This window comes from Lacerta agilis, chromosome 5 (assembly GCF_009819535.1).
Source record: "Lacerta agilis isolate rLacAgi1 chromosome 5, rLacAgi1.pri, whole genome shotgun sequence".
Taxonomy (NCBI): Eukaryota; Metazoa; Chordata; class Lepidosauria; order Squamata; family Lacertidae; genus Lacerta; species Lacerta agilis.
In genome coordinates this window covers 4,443,095-4,462,516 of record NC_046316.1, presented here as the reverse complement: position 1 = coordinate 4,462,516, position 19,422 = coordinate 4,443,095, and the positions used below count along the sequence as shown (strand labels likewise).

General features: G+C 46.3%; 1 protein-coding gene across 1 annotated transcript in view; it reads left to right on the top strand.

Annotated features, from left to right (window-relative positions):
* Positions 1-8,981: 8,981 nt before the first annotated feature.
* Positions 8,982-19,422, top strand: part of EFCAB6 (EF-hand calcium binding domain 6) — a 122,836-nt gene continuing 112,395 nt past the window's right edge. Inside the window, exons 1-3 of the mRNA XM_033148320.1 lie at positions 8,982-9,153; positions 11,044-11,264; positions 13,236-13,318. Of these exons, the coding sequence (XP_033004211.1) occupies positions 8,988-9,153; positions 11,044-11,264; positions 13,236-13,318 (470 nt within the window). The 5' untranslated portion in view covers positions 8,982-8,987. The remainder of the gene's footprint in view (positions 9,154-11,043; positions 11,265-13,235; positions 13,319-19,422) is intronic.

Sequence of the window (19,422 nt, the reverse complement as noted above, 5' to 3'; positions counted from 1 at the left end):
CTACTGGGAAGGCCCTCTGCCTGGTTCCCTGTAACTTCACTTCTCACAGGGAGGGAACTGCCAGAAGTTCCTCAGCGCTGGACTTCAGGGTCTGGGCTGAATGATGGGGGTGTAGATGCTCCTTCAGGTATACTGGGCCGAGGCTGTTTAGGGCTTTAAAGGTCAGCACCAACACTTTGAATTGTGCTTGGAAACATACTGGGAGCCAAAGTGGATCCTTTAGGGCTGGTGTTGTATGGTGCCAGCGGCTGCTCCCAGTTACCAGTGTGGCAGCTGCGTTCTGGATTAGTTGCAGTTTCCGAGTCACCTTCAAAGGTAACCCCACGTAGAGCGCATTGCAGTAATCCAAGTGGGAGATAACTAAAGCAAGACAGTTTGCGGGCAGGTAGGGTCTCAGCCAGTGTACCAGATGGATACACAAAACCGTGAAAGACACTACAATATGAACTACGAGAATATTATGAAAATATTTAAACTAGAAATTATTTATATCAACAAATAGACTGAAATCACATAAAACATTCATGCAAGTATCTACTCGAAGGCATGATCTATGGCTTATTATCCAAATGATCAGCTCTGAAGGTGCAGAGTTCAATGTGCAATATTTATATACTGTAAAGTGATAGTGCAAAGTCTCTCAGGCGTCCTCGTTTGTCCTCCAACGGGTGGCTAGCTTGTTGTCCTCCGTATCACGGGTACGGTTTCATCAAGGAACGGACTTCATCAAGAGGTATACAAGATTAACCCTGACTAAACAACTCCAACACTTCAATGGTTCATTTCACTAGCAAAGGCTGATAGAGCTGGTAGACAGCCACCCAGGACACAGAATTAACCGGTGCCTCCACGGACAGCTGTGAGTCCAAAATGGCCCCCAGGCTGTGCACCTGGTCCTTTATGGGCACAGTTACCTCGTTCAGGACCAGGGAGCCCTCCACACCTGCTTACCCCCCGTCTCTCAGAAACAGTACTTCTGTCTTGTTGGAATTCAGTCTCAATCTGTTAGTCACCATCTACCCCCCAACTGCCAAAACACACATTACATTCACTGCCTTCACTGGTTCCAATTTAAATGAGAGGTAGAGCTATATGAACATCCAGCCAAAAACCCCTGATGATCTCCCCCAGCAACTTCATACAGATGTTGAAAAGCATGAGGGAGAGAACAGAACAGAGCCCTGAGACACCCCAGGGGTCCAAACACTTACCCCCCATGACTTTCTGGACACGACCCAGGAGGAAGGAGTGGGACCAATGCATAACAGTGCCCCCAGCTCCCAGACAGTCCAAAGGATACTATGGTTGAAAGATCCAGCAGAACCAGGAAAAAGCTTTCACCTCTGTCCCTTGCCCACCAGAGATCTTTGACCAGCATGACCAGGGCAGTTTCAGTCCTGTGGTGAAGCCTGAAACCTGACTGGAATGGGTCCAAAAAGTCTGCATCCTCGAGGCGTGCCTGGAGTTGTTCTGCGACCACCCGCTCAATCACCTTGCCCAAGAATGGAAGATTTGAGACTGGGCAAGAGTTGGCCATATTGGCCGGGTCTAAAGATGTATTTTTAAGAAGCAGTTTAATAACCACCTCTTTCAGCGGGTCTGGGAAGGCTCCCTCACAGAGAGAGAAGCATTCACCACCCTGTGGAGCCCATCGCCCAGCCCTTCCCAGCTCGCTTTTATGAGCCAGGATGGGCAAGGATCAAGGAGACAGGTGGTCGGTTTCACTCGTCCAAGCAGCCTTTCCACATCCTCGGAGGTAACAGATTGGAATTTGTATTGCTGCTTAGCCAAAGGCCATCACCAAATCACTCAATAGTACGATTAAAAAACGGTACACCACTCAAAAAAATAATCTCTCCAATGGTTCCATAATCAGAAATATCACACCAATTCTGCACAGGAAGTCATACAATTAACAGCAGTAAAAGTTGAACTGGCTGTAGGCCTAGGTTTCAGTTATTTTGCTAAGAATTTCCAGAGTTGTTTCTCTCCTTGCATCACAAACACAATAATATTATCATGTCTATGGGGGTTATCCAGAAATTTAGCATGAAATGGTCATCAGTATGCACAGCTTTCTTGACCACCTTACCGTCTTGTCTAGGTGAGATTGTACGCAGTCACATATATCCAATTGACAGCTACTGATATGCAGAAATACCCCAATGTTTATTTTACAGACTGTGAAATCTATTATAATGGCCCAACATAGCAATCTTAAAAAGGTAAAGGGACCCCTGACCATTAGGTCCAGTCGTGTCCGACTCTGGGGTTGCGGCACTCATCTCGCTTTACTGGCCGAGGGAGCCGGCGTACAGCTTCCGGGTCATGTGGCCACCATGACTAAGCCACTTCTGGCAAACCAGAGCAGCGCACGGAAACGCCGTTTACCTTCCCGCCGGAGCGGTATCTATTTATCTACTTGTACTTTTGACATGCTTTCGAACTGCTAGGTGGGCAGGAGCTGGGACCGAGCAACAGGAGCTCACCCCATTGCGGGGATTTGAACCGCCAACCTTCTGATCAGCAAGCCCTAGGCTCTGTGGTTTAACCCACAGCACCACCCGCGTCCCAGTATGGCAATCTTATGTTAATCCAAATAAAGTTTAAGAAATCTCCAGCAGATGGGAGTGTGGTGCAAGCAAACCGCATATGCAAAAGGCATAACTGCAGTAACCATTCGCTGCTGCAGGGAAGGAAATATAGAACCTGTTTATGCGCTAAGACTGCAATCCTGAGCACACCGAGCCCCAGTGAAAAGTTAGCCAATGCACTGTGCCAGGGTCTCATATGCCCTCTGAACATGGAGATTCCACTTTGCTGCTACAGCTAATAGTTTATGATTGACATTTGCTCCAAGGATTTGTTTAATCCTTTTAAGGAGCCACTGCCAGCAAGCATATCTTATGATAGGGAATGTCACAAGCTAGTTATGTGTTGTGTGCATTTTCTTAACAATTTTTAGGAAACTTAAGAAACGGGCTGGGGCTGGGGGAATTGCTTAAGCCTATAGCAATGACAAACCTAGACAGCATCTCAAAAAGCAGAGACATCACCTTGCCGACAAAGGTCCATATAGTTAAAGCTATGGTTTTCCCAGTAGTAATGTACGGAAGTGAGAGCTGGACCATAAAGAAGGCTGATCGCCGAAGAATTGATGCTTTTGAATTCTGGTGCTGGAGGAGACTCTTGAGAGTCCCATGGACTGCAAGAAGATGAAACCTATCCATTCTCAAAGAAATCAGCCCTGAGTGCTCACTAGAAGGACAGATCCTGAAGCCGAGGCTGCAATACTTTGGCTGCCTTACCTAGTGCTGCCTCATCCCAATGTGTCTTGGTGGAGTGAATAGGCAGGCAACCCAGGAACCATAATTTGTGCACATACCGTATTTTTCGCTCCATAAGACACAGGTAAGGCAGCCAATGGATCTGGCCAGGCCAGTAACAAGCAAGCATCACTGTCACAGAGGTGCTGGCTCAGTAACATGGGAATAGCTGGGGAACTTGGGGAGAATGGCTTGGAGCAGACAGAAGATTCTTGCAGGGTGCTGAAGTGACTCAAGACAGCCAACATGAGCTTTCAGCCTCTTCAAAGCACACTATGGAGAGCCTGCCTTGTGACAAAGGCACACGGGTACCGTCATGCTTCGCAGTTAGGCTGAGCATGCTGTCTGGTCAGCATTCAGTGCCAGAAAAAGGAGAAGCTCAGCTGTGATATGCCTGGCAGGACTCGCGAGCATGTGTCCATGAAGCTTAAAATGCCAGCTAATTGAGATATGGGTTTGCTGTCCCTTTCTCATTTGCTGCTGTTCCAGGAAGTGCAATCTATTAATTTTTTAAGAATGCAAAAATGTTTTTCAGGAACAATATTCTAAACAACTGTATGGATCTATTTCATGGGTAGGCAAACTAAGGCCCGGGGCGGGGCCCAATCACCTTCTAAATCCAGCCCGTGAACGGTCCAGGAATCAGCGTGTTTTTACCTGGGTAGAATGTGCCCTTTTATTTAAAATGCATCTCTGGGTTATTTGTAGGGCATAGGAATTCATTCATTCCCCCCCCAAAAAAATAATCCGGCTTCCCACAAGGTCTGAGGCACAGTGGACTGGCCCCCTGCTGAAAAAGTTTGCTGACCCCTGATATTTGTTCCAGCAAATGGAAACTTCATTTTTCTCTGGCTACAGCAACTATCTCAGGTTTCATTCTTAAAACCTGCCACATTATGTCATGGGATTCACCCCCAGATAAGTTAGTACAATTCCAAATATACTCCCAGGTAAGTCATAGGACTGCAGTTGTAGTTGTGGTATGGTTGTAAACCACCCATAATCATTTCTGGAGGGCAATATAAAAATATTTTAAATAAACAATTATCTAATAAGGTGCTGCAAATCTTTGGCTATATATGAGAAACTCCCCTCGCCTGTTTTAATGGGATTTCACCGCCTGCCTCAATTAGGTTCCACCCAACCCCTGGCATTATGTTCCACCTTACTCTCTGTCTTGTGAGAAGAAAAGGCTCAGGAGTAAACTCTACACAAATCTGGAGTGGAGTCCCTAAGATGGTTGGACGACACTTTCTACGCCTCCTTCCAGCAACTCCTGCAGCTCAGCTGGTGCCAAACATCTTGCTCTGCTTTCCCTTGGGCCTCATCAGCGAGGCCAAGAGCGGGGTCTTGTTTTCTGGGCAGCCCTGGACCTCCATGCATACTGCCCAGCCCAGGCTGGCACCCCAGAGAGGTCACTTTGGTGCTGCTAACACAGCAAAAACAATGTGGCAGGCAGCCGTTACTGACCTTTGCAGCTGCGATTCTCCAAAAGGTTGACTTCACCCCCCAGAGGCACACTCCATTGTCTGTCGACACAGATGCCACCAACCCCAGGAAGGAGTGCTTTCAATATTACAAGCAGGAAAAAATATTTTCTTACTACAGTACATTTGTTTTTCTCTATGGTGTTTTCACACATGAATCCCCTTCTTATTTACCTTTGAGTTCAACGGTTCTTACTTCAGACTAAACACATTTAGGATTGAGCTATACAAATATCTTGGGCTGCTGCAATCACACTTACTTGGACTCTTGGTGCTTTTGAATATTCTTAAAACAAAAGCTAAAGACAGACTTTTAATAATAAAATACACTCTAGCCAATGAGGGCAGTTCACCAACACTATAAATATCTGAACCAAAAGCAGCAATAACCCTAGTCTAGTGTCATGTGTGAAAAAACAGTCTAAGGCAAATTTCCACCTTCCTATTTTACAACTCATTTTGCTTTGTTTTTGCGTTACTCGAAACTGCACGTTTTGTTTTCCTGCCCGTTGCATGTCATGCAGGAATTCATCGGGTGTGCAAGCATTTCCTGGCAGGGAAGTGAGTGATCTGTCGCGTGCACAACACCTGCTAAAACAAGGACGGGCAACCTCTGGGCGTCCAGATTTTTATTGACCCTCTGACTCCTATCAGCCCAGTTCAATATGGCCAATTGGCAGGGATGATGGAGTTGTAGCCCAGCAAACAACTGTTGGTCCGCAAACGTCGTTTGAGCCCAAGCCATAGAGATAAATGGTGGTTAGGCTCTGCGCCATTGAACTTATCTACACAGCCATTGCTGATCTCTCCTGCGCCTGCTTCCTCTGAAGCAAAGCCCCCCCCCACCCGAGCGCAGCGGGACTCCACTCCCCAGAAAGCGCGCAGAGGATCGTGTCCTCAACTTGGAAACTCCGATCTGCGATCCCCGTTGCCCCACACGCCCTCTCCGTCTGCGCAGCCGGGTGAGTTGGGAGCACATCCCTCTGCTTGTTGTGTATTGATTCAAGGGTTATCATATCTGATTACTATGGTCTGTATTCACATTAGGGGAAAGTGACTGCCTTCCTGTTCCACAAGGAACAGCTACCATTGGTTCATTCAAGTTGCTGCAGCATTTGGATCCTCAGTCTTATTGTTGTTGTTGTTGTTCAGTCGTTCAGTCGTGTCCGACTCTTCGTGACGCCATGGACCAGAGCACGCCAGGCACGCCTATCCTTCACTGCCTCTCGCAGTTTGGCCAAACTCATTTTAGTAGCTTCAAGAACACTGTCCAACCATCTCATCCTCTGTCGTCCCCTTCTCCTTGTGCCCTCCATCTTTCCCAACATCAGGGTCTTTTCCAGGGAGTCTTCTCTTCTCATGAGGTGGCCAAAGTACTGGAGCCTCAGCTTCAGGATCTGTCCTTCTAGTGAGCACTCAGGGCTGATTTCTTTGAGAATGGATAGGTTTGATCTTCTTGCAGTCCATGGGACTCTCAAGAGTCTCCTCCAGCACCATAATTCAAAAGCATCAATTCTTCGGCGATCGGCCTTCAGTCTTATTGGTTCCCACCAAAAGGCAGCCTTGTGATTGCTTGAGATTGTTCCCTCCAAAATGTATCCTCTACTGCAGTGTTTTTCAACCTTTTTTGGGCAAAGGCACACTTGTTTCATGAAAAAAATCACGAGGCACACCACCATTAGAAAATGTTAAAAAAATTAACTCTGTGCCTATATTGACTATATATAAAGTAATTCTCTTGAATAGGAATCAAATAAACACAATTTTTCCCACGGCACACCAGGCAACATCTCACGGCACACTAGTGTGCCACGGAACAGTGGTTGAAAAACACTGCTCTACTGTCCCTATAAATGTAGCATCCCTCTCCTCAGTTCCCCGAGTCTTGTTTGTCTGAATAAAGAGTGTTACGTGAAGAAGCTGTCTCCTGCCTGCTCTGTCGGAGCTGAAATCACTTGCTGAATCGCGATCCCCACGTTACAACACTGCTTGGGACTTACTCCGAGGTAAAAGCGCGCGAGGAGGAGGAGCAGGGCCTCAGCTCAGCCAGGAAGGAGAGGCCGCCCCGATCCGAGCGCGAGCTCGTTTTCAGAGGGGAAACCCATCGGGCTTCGGCGGCGGCGGAGGGAGCGAAAAGTTGCAGCGGCGGGATGCGATTGTCGCCCGCCCCGCGGTTGCTAGGCAGCCGCGAGGCGTCCCTGCCAATCCGGAGCGGCCCTCTCGTTGCCGGGGCAACAGCGTCTTAGAAACGCGCCTTTGCCGGGCGAGCGTGCGGAATCTCGGGCGGCGGAACTTCCCAGAAGCTCGTCGGGACTTGGGGGTCTCGCCGCCCCGCTGCCCCCCTCTCGCAGCAGGCGCCTCTGGAGGGAAGGGAGGTGCCTTCTCCGCCTCTGACAGCCCGGGGGAAAGCTGCACGGATTGAAGGGGGCTTCCTTCGGTGTCATCAAGGCAGGGAATCCTTTCCCGTAGTTGGAGAAGTATCTGCACAGGTACAAAATTGTGATTTGTCTTGTTTTAAACGAGTACAGTAAGCCTGTTGACCTACACAGGGGTCATGTAATGCCCATATAAATATAGGTTTATTGTTATCTACTGAGAGGATCCGTAAAAAAAAGCAACTGTGCCAAAAGGAAGCATTGCGAAAATAAATATTTTGGGGGAGGAGGGGACACCAATTTTTTGTCCTCGCTCAGGGCACCATATTGCCAAAGTCGATCCTTCAAGCCAAAATAGCATATCGTCAAAGCACACCGAGTGAAATGGTTGGTGGGATTGCCAAAGTCGTTTTTCCTAGGATGCCTGCCCCCTTTTCAGTTTTGTTTTTATTTGCCAAGTGCGTAAAGTTGAAAGGACACAAGTTAAATGTGCGTAAATTGCGGGCTTACTGCAGATGAAACAAGTTCAGAGAACAGGGTGGAGTTTTTGTTTTTGTTTTGTAGTAATAGGAGCAACTGCTATGTAAAAGAAACCCTAAGCAGCTAAATCTGTTTTCTCCCTGTGCTGCAATTTATTTGCTCTTTCTGTCTAAGGAGCACAGAGTAGCAGACCTGGGAGTCTTCCTGTTTTGTATTCAGGACACATCCATAGAAAGGTAGGCTTGGCTGAGATCATGGTAGGCCCTCCAGCCACCTTCATGGTCAAATGGGGATTTGAATTTAGGTCTCCACAATCCAAGTTCAGCATTAATTATGACTACAATGCCACATTGGCTCTGCATGTGGTTTATTAACAGCCTCACCTTATTCATACTTACCGGTACTTAGAAATACCCTACTATGTTTAGTTACAGGTAGGTCGCTGTGTTGGTCTGCCATAGTCAAAACAAAATAAAAAATAAAAAATTCCTTCCAGTAGCACCTTAGAGACCAACTAAGTTTGTTCTTGGTATGAGCTTTTGTGTGCATGCACACTTCTTCAGATATCTGTGAGTTGTGTTATATCCGCGGCCTGTATTGGGTCATCGTTTTATTTGATTTTATCTGATTTTTGATTGATTGCTTGTTTTGTATTGTACGATTGTATTGTATGATGGGTGCAAATGCCGAATAAACATCCATCTATCTATCTATCTATCTATCTATCTATCTTCTTCAGATACACTGAAATAGAAGTCATCAGACCCTTATATATAGTGAGAGGGTGGGGAGGGGTAGGACTCAGAAGGGTGGTGGGAATGGGTGATAGGCTGATAGGTGTGGTAAACCTGTTGACGACTTTTAACGACTGCAATTGGTCTTACAGGAAAAAGCAAGGGGCTGGTGACTTCTGTTTCAGTGTATCTGAAGAATTGTGCATGCACACGAAAGCTCATACCAAGAACAAACTTCGTTGGTCTCTAAGGAAACTACTGGAAGGAATTGTTTTTATTTTTTATTTTGTTCCTACTATGTTTAGTGGAGCCATCTCCAAAGGAACCGTGCTTCATATCCTAAATAGATACAGTCCATTATTTAAGCATGTTTAGTTGGAAATAAGGGTTGGAGCAGATGTGATGTGCCGTGCAATCTTCCTGATCCAAAGTGTCTTCCAGAATCTGCATTCTAGGCATGGGTCAAGTACAAATGTGGACGAGCCCCTAAGTTTCAGCCGCCTGGAATTGCTCAAGCTGCTTGTGGAGTGAGATCAGTTCCGATTCAATTCCATGCCCTCACGCCTTTTACTTTCCGCAGGAATCATGTCCAGAGTGGTTAGTGCAGCTGATTACAGTAATTTATATCCTCAATCCCATGGAATTGTGTTTAATTCAAGAGGCCTGTCGACACCTTCAACCAGATCATCAACCCGTAGCAACAGCAGCAGTGGCAGCAGCAGCACACAAACATCTATCAAATCATTTTCAAGTGAGCATGTTTACTAAAGTTTATGTTGCAGGCTCTGACAGCAGCCAAGCACTATAAGGCAGGCTGCTAGGGAACATTATTGTTATTGGAAATTATTGAGGGGAACAGAAAGAGCAGTAGGTTTGTGCTTCATGCTCTCAGCATTTTTCTGGCTGTTCTTAAAATGATTTAATGCATTTCCCTAAGGCGGGGAGATGTGCAAGGAAGTCTTCACACTGGAAGCTTATTTGTTTCCTCGTTGGGAAAGATGCACAAGATTGATTTTGTACAAGATGGAGTGAACAGGAAGTGCAGTTCAGCTGCACTTCCTGCTGGTCAGTTGCACTTCCTGCCTCCCCCCCCATCCATTTCAAGGTGTCTCTTCACTTGAGTTTCTTTTCTGCATAATTAAGCTTTTTGGCCTGGTCTGAGAGAGAGCATTGTAAAAGCTGTGGATGGGGAGGGAACAGATAACTCTGAAAAGCCTTCTCCAAAAGGATTTTTGAAGCCCCATTGTTACAGAGAAGAAACACACTCTGGAGAATCCCTAAATAGCTTTGAGATTTGGCAGGGTAAAACCTGTAGTGCAATATAATTCAAGGAAATTGGGAGATAGGTCAGGCTACCGCTGACCTCCAATTACGGTAAAGGCGGTTTCAAGGTAAGAGGGTGTTAATTGGGAAGAGGAAATAAGACCTTCAGGCCTCAAAATGGCTTGAGTTTGCTTTTATCATAGAAAGGCAGGATGTAAATATCCAATATAAATAAATAAAATAAAGATACTTCCCAGACGCTTGGTGAGAGGGACCTTGGGTCCAGGGGCGTAGCAAGGTAAATTGGTACCCGGGGGCAAAACAAATTGTGTCCCTCCCCCCCGAGGCATGGGAAGGTCAGGTGGTACCCGGTGCGGATAATTTCTTGTTTGTCAACCCCCCCATTGATTCCCCCCCCCGCAAAAATGGTTTTACATTATTTCATATTTTCTTACAAAGGAATAATAACAAGTAATAATCATAAAAAAACTTTCATTTATATCCCACCCTCCCCAGCCAAAGTCGGGCTCAGGGTGGCTAACATCAGATACATAACATTGGTATAAAAATCAAACAATAATTAAATTACCTCCTAAAAGTATCTCAAAATCAAATTAAAGTCTAATGAGATGGCTTTCCACAGGGTTAGGGTTGGGAACAGTAAGTGTTCTCTGAACTGAAATTCCAGCCTTCATGACATAGGAAAACAGCCAAGTGAACAGCTATTTTTGTGGAGGAGGGTCAAGATATTAACCGATGTGCATGGAATTTCATATATAGCTATATAATCCCTAGTATAGTAAGATAAGACCTTCGGAGCAGGCATTTTAAAAATACAGTTAAAAAAAAAATCAATATTTTTTTTCCAAAAAAATTGTTCCTTGATAATTTGTCACCCCCTCCATTATGGAACCCGGGGCAGCCCACCCCCCACCCCCTTGCTGCGCCCCTGCTTGGGTCTTCCTTGGAAGGTGTAGGAGTTTGGAAACTTCTCTGCTGTGCTTCAAGTTCAAGAGTTGGGGGAGGAACGTGGAGCACTGTATTGCTCAAGGAGGATGGGTCTCTTAGCTAAATGGAGCCTCCATGTTTAGAGGCAGTCTCCTTTTGGATACTAGGTGCTAGGGACCAGCAGTAGATGGGAGCTACTGCCTTCATGTCCTCCTTAAAACTTTCTAGAGGCATCTGCTGCTTGCCTCTGCAGACAACAGAACAGTGGACATGACCCCATCTTCCCCTTCCTGTTTGGAGTCCAGAAAGGTTCTTACTGCAGAAAAGTCAAACTTAGGTTGATAGTGTAGAAGTTGACATGACTTTGTGCTTGGTTTGCTGAAGGAACTTATGTACCACATGCACTATAACTTTATCATATATTTTCTAGCTGCATCTGTCAGTTCTCTCCCTGACCCCACGTTGTCTTCGGTGGATATTGAGCAGATTTTGCTTCAGAAGGCTCTTGCAAAAGAAGATGAACTCAAAACTGCATTTCAGACGGTTGACGTTGATCAAACCCTGAAAGTCACGAAGGGTGAATTTAGAAGAGTGATTGAAACATTCATTTTACCCCTGACTCAAGAACAGTTCGATGCTTTGCTGGACAAGGTGTGTAGTCTTGTGGGTGTATATAAGCTTTTTCTCAGTTATCAAAGGGCTAAACTGCATGTTACATTAACTATCATTAGGCATACCATATTTTTTCACTCCATAAGATACACTTTCTTCCTCCTGAAAAGTAAGGCGAAATGTCTGTGCGTCTTATGGAGCGAATGCATGGTCCCTGGAGCCGAATTGCCTAGGGGCCAAAAGCAGATTGTGCTCTTTTTTTTTTACAAAGAGAGGGGGTGTGGAAAGGAAGCTGCTGAACAGTGGTTCAGCAAGTGATCGGGAGAGAGATAAGGCTCCCTTTCCAGCCCCGGACCCTTGCCCAGGCCTCCATTGTTGAATGCAGAGGGAGGCTGTTTGTTTCCCCAGCGACATGTGACTGGCTGATTAGATTATCTGTTTGGAAACTGTAGAAATGGCTGTAGGACTAGAAGCTGCAGAACTGTGAGTTGAACCCCATAAAAACGGAGCTTTTCCTCTATGAAAAAGAAGCTGCACCACTTTGAGCTGATCCTCAAAAAAGCAGCGCTTTTCCCTTTGCAAAAAAAGCTGCACCACTTTGAGCTGATTCTTAAAAAAGGGCTTTTCCCTTTGCAAAAAAAGCTGCACCACTTTCAGTCTTTCAGTTGATACTCAAAAAAGCAGGGCTTTCCCCCTTTTCTCCACTAAAAACTAGGTGCGTTTTACGGAGCGAAAAATACGGTAATTAGCAATCACTGCATTGGTGTTTAAAATTAATTGCCATATGTGAGTTAGGAGCAATTGTGATTGTAAAAATCTCCCACTTTTGCATCAGTTAGAATTAGGAATAAACCTCCTATTGGTGCCAGGGTGAGTTTCTCACAGTCTCAGCTGGGAAGGAGGGCTTAAATCTCTCCCCATGGTGTCAATCACACAGGCAGTTACTGTACTTAGCTTCTCCCCTGCTGCGAAACAAGCCATGATCTGTCTAGGCATGTCATCTGAACTCAGGTGAGTCACAAGCCAATAACAAACTTCTCTCTCTGCATGCTGCTTTTTTTCCTCTGCACACTGATGTTTTAAAATTGTTATTATTGAAGAAGAGACTCCAGACATATAACTCTCTACCTGCAGCAGGAAATAGTGTAGTCCAGGAAAAGTATTCCCACTTTGATTCTGTTGTGTGTATAAATTACCGGTAGCTTTGAGCCACAGGCCCAATGGAATTACCGTACAAGTTTTTCTTGTAAAACGTTCTAGCTATTATGATGCTTCCCAATATTAAACGGAAGCAATATGTCAGTAAGAAGCATGTCAAGAAGCGGTCCACTGAAAAGCTTTCTTGAGTGTGTGGTTTTACAGAAAGGTGGAATATAAATTATAATAAAGAATATTACCAGTGAGCAATTAGAATAACAAATATTTTTTATTCACAGGTAGGTAGCTGTGTCAAAACAAAATTAAAAATTAAAAATTCCTTCTAGTAGCACCTTAGAGACCAACTAAGTTTGTTCTTGGTATGAGCTTTTGTGTGCATGCACACTTCTTCAGATACACTGAAACAGAAGTCACCAGACCCTTATATATAGTGAGAGGGTGGGGAGGGGTAGGACTCAGAAGGGTGGTGGGAATGGGTGATTGGCTGATAGGTGTGGAAAACCTGTTGACGACTGTTAACGACTGCAATTGTTCTTACAGAAAAAAGCAAGGGTCTGGTGACTTCTGTTTCAGTGTATCTGAAGAAGTGTGCATGCACACGAAAGCTCATACCAAGAACAAACTTAGTTGATCTCTAAGGTGCTACTGGAAATATTTTTATGAGAGCTGTGGGCTGTTTGAAAGCTTATAACACATTTGTTGGGAAATGAAATAATGCAAACAGATCTGAACAAAGAAGATTAACTGTTTAATTAAATGTTACCTTAATGGAATGATAAGGGAGCGGGCGACATGATGAAACACAACCGTCACAGAGTACCATTCATATTAAGTTTCTTTGTATTGAAACAGATTCCGGGCTGTACCAAAGTTGCTGTCCCTTATCTTGAGTTCTTGTCGAAGTTTGCTAGACCGATTAACCACCTCCAAAAGACGTAAGAACTTTTGTTGATTTGAACTAAATGGAACTGTGAAGTTCTGAGATTGGTAGAAGTAGTAATGCCAAACTTCAGGCAGGCCGACCATGTCACCGAAAAAGGGAGGGCCAGTGTCATCTCCCTTCTCCCTCTCAATATCTTATAGTTCAACTTTCCCGGCAATGTCTGGGATATTCCTGGACTGATAATACTGTGCATCACTATTCACAGTACTTATAGTAGCCAACCAGGGAGCATACAGGGAGCCTGCAAGAAGAATGGTGGTGTGACATTGCTCTCCCCACTGTGATTCCCAGCAAGTGGTTTTCAGAGGCATACCGGTACATAAAAACAGCCTTGCTCCATAGGACCCAGCAGTCCACTTCGTCCAGCATTCTGGCTAGCCAGATACTGTCTCACAAGCAGGGCACAAGAACAGCGCAGTCTTTAGCATATGCGCCGCCGGGTGCAAAGATCCGCCCAGCGCCCCCACATTTAGTTTAGCCCCCCAATTAACTTTCATTATGCTTATGTCAGACACCACACTTATGCCTTATCTCTGGTTTATGAAAGAAGGGAGGAAAAAGAAATTTATTTGCTCATTTATTTGCAATACACTTATACTTAAAGTATGCAACACCACCACACTTAAACTTGTAAGTATTGTTTAGGCACCTGCGTAGGAGAAACACCAGTCGTGTCAAAGGTGCCTTTGACCCCGCTGCTGCAGCGCAGCGCAGCTCAATATAATACAGTGGTACCTGCGGTTATGAACTTAATTCGTTCTGGAGGTCCGTTCTTAACCCGAAACCGTTCTTAATACTAAAAGGGGTCTCCTGCTGCTGCTGCGCTGCTGCTGCGCAACTTGCGCTCACATCCTGGGGCAAAGTTCTCAACCAGGAGCATCTACTTCCGGGTTAGTGGAGCTCATTACCCAAAGCGTTCGAAAGTACATAACCCGAGGTTCTATTGTACTTAACACAATAGTTTGATGTAAGAGTTCATTTTGCGTGCACGGCGCCGTTGAGACTGACGAGTGCCGTCGCTGGCATGGAGTGTCTTTGGTAAATGAGCGCACAGAGTTGAAAGTCCTTTAGTGAAACAGTAGGTATACATTTTGGTATATATGTATTTTGTTTTTCTAGCTTGATCAAAATTATTATTTCATAACAGGTAGATAGTTAAGAGCTTAGGGGGCTTCAGCAGCAGGCGCCTGTGCCCCCCCCAGAATTCAGCGCCCAGGTGCCCCGCACCCCTTGCACCCCTGGGTAAAGACGGCCCTGCACAAGAACGATTCTCCTTCCCGGCCTGCTGCCTCTGAGCACTGATGCTTCCTTTAAGCTGCCCTAGCTAATAGCCAGCATTAGACCTACCTTTTGATAGGTTTGACTTGCCCAGCTTTGAAACCATCTGTGACGTGGTCTACACATGCAGCAGAAGAAGACGGTCAAGTTACGCACTGGTGGAATAGACTGTACTATTGGACTGCAGGCGGGGAATCAGATTTTTAAGATGCTAATCCAAGTTTTCCTTATTCCATCAACTCTGTGAAAACTCCATGGAGTTTCCTCTCGCTCAACTGTGATGCAGCAGCAGGCTGTCTCTGTGGTCAAGAGCATGTGCTGGGCTCATTCCACCAGCTCTGCTGAGAGGGCAGCTCCATCACATGCGTCCTGGCCCTGAACTGCCTTCACTGCAGCTAGTCAATATGAGAATTACTATTTGGTGCCTCAGCTTGTTTTTTTCCTCTTCCTTCTCAGTCCTATTTTCTTTTTGTGCTGTGCCTTCTTTGTGGTCAATGACTGTCTAGGTTTTAACATACTATATACTATGTTAGCTTTCTAAAATAATCTATATTTTTGGATTTAAAAAAAATATTACCAAAGTACGAGTATTTAAAATGTGTGGTGTAAATTCCAATCTCTGCCACCGCCGTCCCCCCCCCCCCAAAATTCCAGGAGTACATGTTAGTTTGTGGTACCAAGAACAGAGATTTCTGTATCACCGTAAAATACTAGCCTTTTTATGATGACATAAGCCTATCAGATTCAAAGGAGTAGCCCTAGTTATACCCAGATCTACCACTGGAGGGTGATACAGCTACTGTTTTTTTTCTTAGACAAGATTTTAGAAAGTGAGTTTAGGACTACTTTTTGACTTGAGTTACAGCCTATGGGCTGCAGAGCATTATGTGCTTAGATAGCACCGTATAAATGAGTTTTTGGCGGATAAAATCACTCGGATTCAAAGGGAGGAGGACTCCACCGTGAGATGGAAGAGCGACAGAACTTTATCCAGTCAGGTTGTCTGCAATCATTTTCACCCTGTTACCTCTAAGGGATGTGGACAGGATGCCTGGACGAGTGAAAGAGACCACCTGTCTCCTTGATGCTTGCCTATCCTGGCTCATAAATGTGAGCCAGGCAGGGCTGGGCAATAGGTTTTGTGGGTTGGTGAATACTTCCCTCTGTGAGAGATTCTTCCTGAACCCATTTAAAGAAGCGGTTATTAGGAAATCAGGAAATTAGGTTATTAGTTGATCAGGAAAATGTGATGGGTGGAAAAGGTTAAAAACCCCATCCCTGTTCTCTTGGCTTTTGGGGGGGCATCTCTGTCCCCCTCTGCCACAAGCATCAGTTGTGGGGAAGGCATAGACAGAAGGCTGCAAGTGAATTTCTTCTCTAGCTTGGCTCTCAGCTAATTAAATGCTGGTCAGAGCTTCAGTTCTGCTCTTTTTTTTTAAATAAGAAATTTATTGGTATACATACAAAATACAAAACAAAAAGACTTATACAATACATAAAACACACCTAAAACAACAAAACACCTATTTAACTCATTTAATCTTATTTAAAATCTTACTTGGGGGACTTCCTCACGTCCTCTCTTCTGCGTTCATTTCAAATATACTGTAGTAACTTTATAACTACTTTAACTCTACTTTTACAACTAATCTTAATTCTTATCTATCATTTTATATCTATCATCTTATTCTTAACAGAAGTACAATTTCTTCAGTTCTGCTCTTCATCAGCTCCATTGATCACTATGGATGCCACTTCCTCCTTCATCTTCATCCTCTTATAAGCACCCAAAATCTCACTCCAAACTTTGGGTGTTGCTGCATTTTGGGGGGTGGGACCACATGGCGTCCCCTCCGATATGACTGCATCTTAGATGTCCCTGAGCTAAAACCTGCTTTTCTTCTAACTGGTAACGCAAAAAGGATTTCTAGAAGAAATGCATTGCATGTATGCCTCTGGCATGATACAGTTTTGGGGTTATATCGGGTTTCCTGGCTTTCACGCCACATCTCCTTGGACCACAGCATGTGGCCTTCTCTCCTCTCTGCCTCATTTTCTTTCTGCGGCTGATCCTTCAAAGCCCTGATCCTTCAGTTTGCAAGAGCTTTGCTGCTTGCTCATTGTCCCGACATGTCAACATTGGGGGGCTGTGCTGGTGCCAGGCTATTTTGAGCCCTAAAAACACACAAGAACTCCAATTTATCTAATATTTTGAGCCCTAGGCAAAGCTAACTACTTGCATGCGCGCGCGCACCCCCCCCCCCCAAATTGCTAACTTATGTTTTCACAAAGAGATGTCTTGTAGGAAAAATGAAAGGCAAAAAACCTTGAAACTACTAAATTAGTTTTCGGTGGCAAGACTAAGTAATACAACAAACCTTGATTATCTTTCTCAAATACAAAAGAAAATGTTCTAGCACACAGCTCCTTTTGGATAATCTTGTGAATTCTGATGCTAACATTTCAGTCTCTTAAAAGCGTCAATTTCAGGCACATCAAAATCTCACTTTGCCTTCCTTTTCCTTTGCAAACGCTGTCCCCAATTCCTTCAGGTCAAGCCCTGATGCCTGGGCATGTTCAACTGATACTAGTTGCCAAGCCAACTAGTCTCCTTAGTTTTTGTTGTAGTGTGAAGAGAAGTCCTCCTTGTGGCGTCATAGATTTCCTGCCCCTCGTGCATGGTGGGGGGAGGTGGGGTTAAGATTGCAGGCGTCCATTTTAAAGGAAAGGGTGAAGTGTACCAGAGCATGTTCCTTAGGGGCATCCAGAGCCGTCTCATTCATAGGGGCAGGTGGCGCGGTGCACCAGGGCGCCAGGCCCCCCAGGGGCGCCCCCGCGAGCCCGCCGGCATACCGGGCGCCCCCTCCCCAACCTGCCCCCGCCCCTATGGGGCGGGGGATGAGGGGCCTGGCACTGCAAGCCAGCCACCCTCCGGAGCCCCAGCTGGAGCGCTGGGAAGGGCGCGCAAAGCCCCGCGCTGCTCCAGCGCCACGTCCATCATCCCCCGAGGGGCGGCCAGCGCGGGAGGGAGGTGGGCGAGTGGGGGATGAGGGGCGTGGCGCTGCAAGCGGCCACCCTCCGGAGCCCCAGCTGGAGTGCTGGGAAGGGCGCGCAAAGCTCCGCGCCGCTCCAGCGCCACGCCCCTCATCCCCCGCTCGCCCGCCTCCCTCCCGCGCTGGCCGCCCCTCGGGGGATGATGGACGTGGCGTTGGAGCAGCGCGGGGCTTTGCGCGCCCTTCCCAGCGCTCCAGCTGGGGCGCCGGAGGGTGGCCGGCTTGCAGCGCCACGCCCCCATCCCCCGCTCGCCCACCCCCCCTCCCGAGGGGCGGCCAGCGCGGGAGGGAGGTGGGCGGAGAGGCGGCCCACCGGGGGCGCCGAGGGATCGTCGCGCCAGGGCGCACGATCCCTTTGAGACGGCTCTGGGGGCATCTTGCCCATAGAGGAAAGTGGTGCGGGGTGCCAGGGCGCCAGGGAAGAGGTGGAGGTTGGGCGCGGCGCGGCGCCTCCCAGCAGCAGCTCGCCGCCCTCTCCCACCTCATTGAAGCAGCGCCGCGCCTCTCCCCTGCCGGTGGAGCCGCCCTCCAGCCCCTGCCTGCCTCCTCCAGCCCCACAAAGCTGCCGGCAGCACCGTAAAAACGTCGGCAACTCTGGGAAACGGGGAGCGGGGGCGGAGGTATTATATCATTCCAGGAACCTTAGTTCTTAAAATAAATGCCAAACACTGGATTTAGGAGAAATCAAGAGTAAGCGTTTTATTGCAATAAAAGGTCCAGGGAGTCATCTCCAAAAGACTGGACATCAATCACAGGTATCCAAAGGTTTTTATAGATCCTTCAAACGTTACATAATCAAGCCTTGCATTAAGTATCAAGCCAATGAGTGTATGACAGCAACCCAGAAATCCAACCCTCTTGTCCCCAGAAGACTCTCTGAACTTCACCCTAGTTAGCTGAGACAAGGAGATTCACTTCTGTTTCTTGTAACAACCTTCTGCCCTGTGAACTCTCCTTTCGTTGGGTCATTCTTTCAGCTTGGTAAGCATATAGATCTCATTATGTCATTTGGTAAATATATATGTATCTCAGACACCCAGAACATTCTGCAGACATCCTGTTTCTCCCAACATCCTGACTCACTTGGGGACATAGGACCCAGGACATAACTTATCTCTTCTGCGGTCAGTCTGCCTAGCTAGATATTTCTGCTTGGTTCAGCTATAACCCACAAACTCTTTGTAAGAAGCATTCCTTACAAGGTAAAGTCTTAACGCATAAGCATACAGAATGAAGCAAAGGTGAGATTATATATCTATTCCAGGTTACAACAGAGGGATCTTTGCACCACAGCGCTGGATATACTTAAGAAGGCCCTGGTGTTCCTCCACCTTCACAACCCCCCCCCCCCCCTTAATGCATATTGTGGAAAAGACATCTTTTGGACTGAGTAGACCAAATGAGCACGCTCACTTGAAAAGATATTTTAATGTGGAAAAATGCATGTGCATGTATGCATGTGCTTGCTCCTTTCTCAATTCATCTGTTGCCCCACTTCCTCCACAGCTTTTGGCAGCACATGTGCATCTCTCGGCCCGCTTCACAAACCAAATAAAAAAACTGCCCACCTGTGGTGGGGATACACCTGGAGATGACAGCTCAATTTTCCTAGCACCTGATCATCACAAGCACCAGGCCGCCACCCTCTTAAAAATAATAATAATAATCTCATTGTTGCAAACAGGACTTCCTGGAAGCAGGAAGGTGGAGTAGCTGGGAGGTGAAGAATGGCATAAAGCAGGCATGTCCAAAGTCTGTCTCGGGG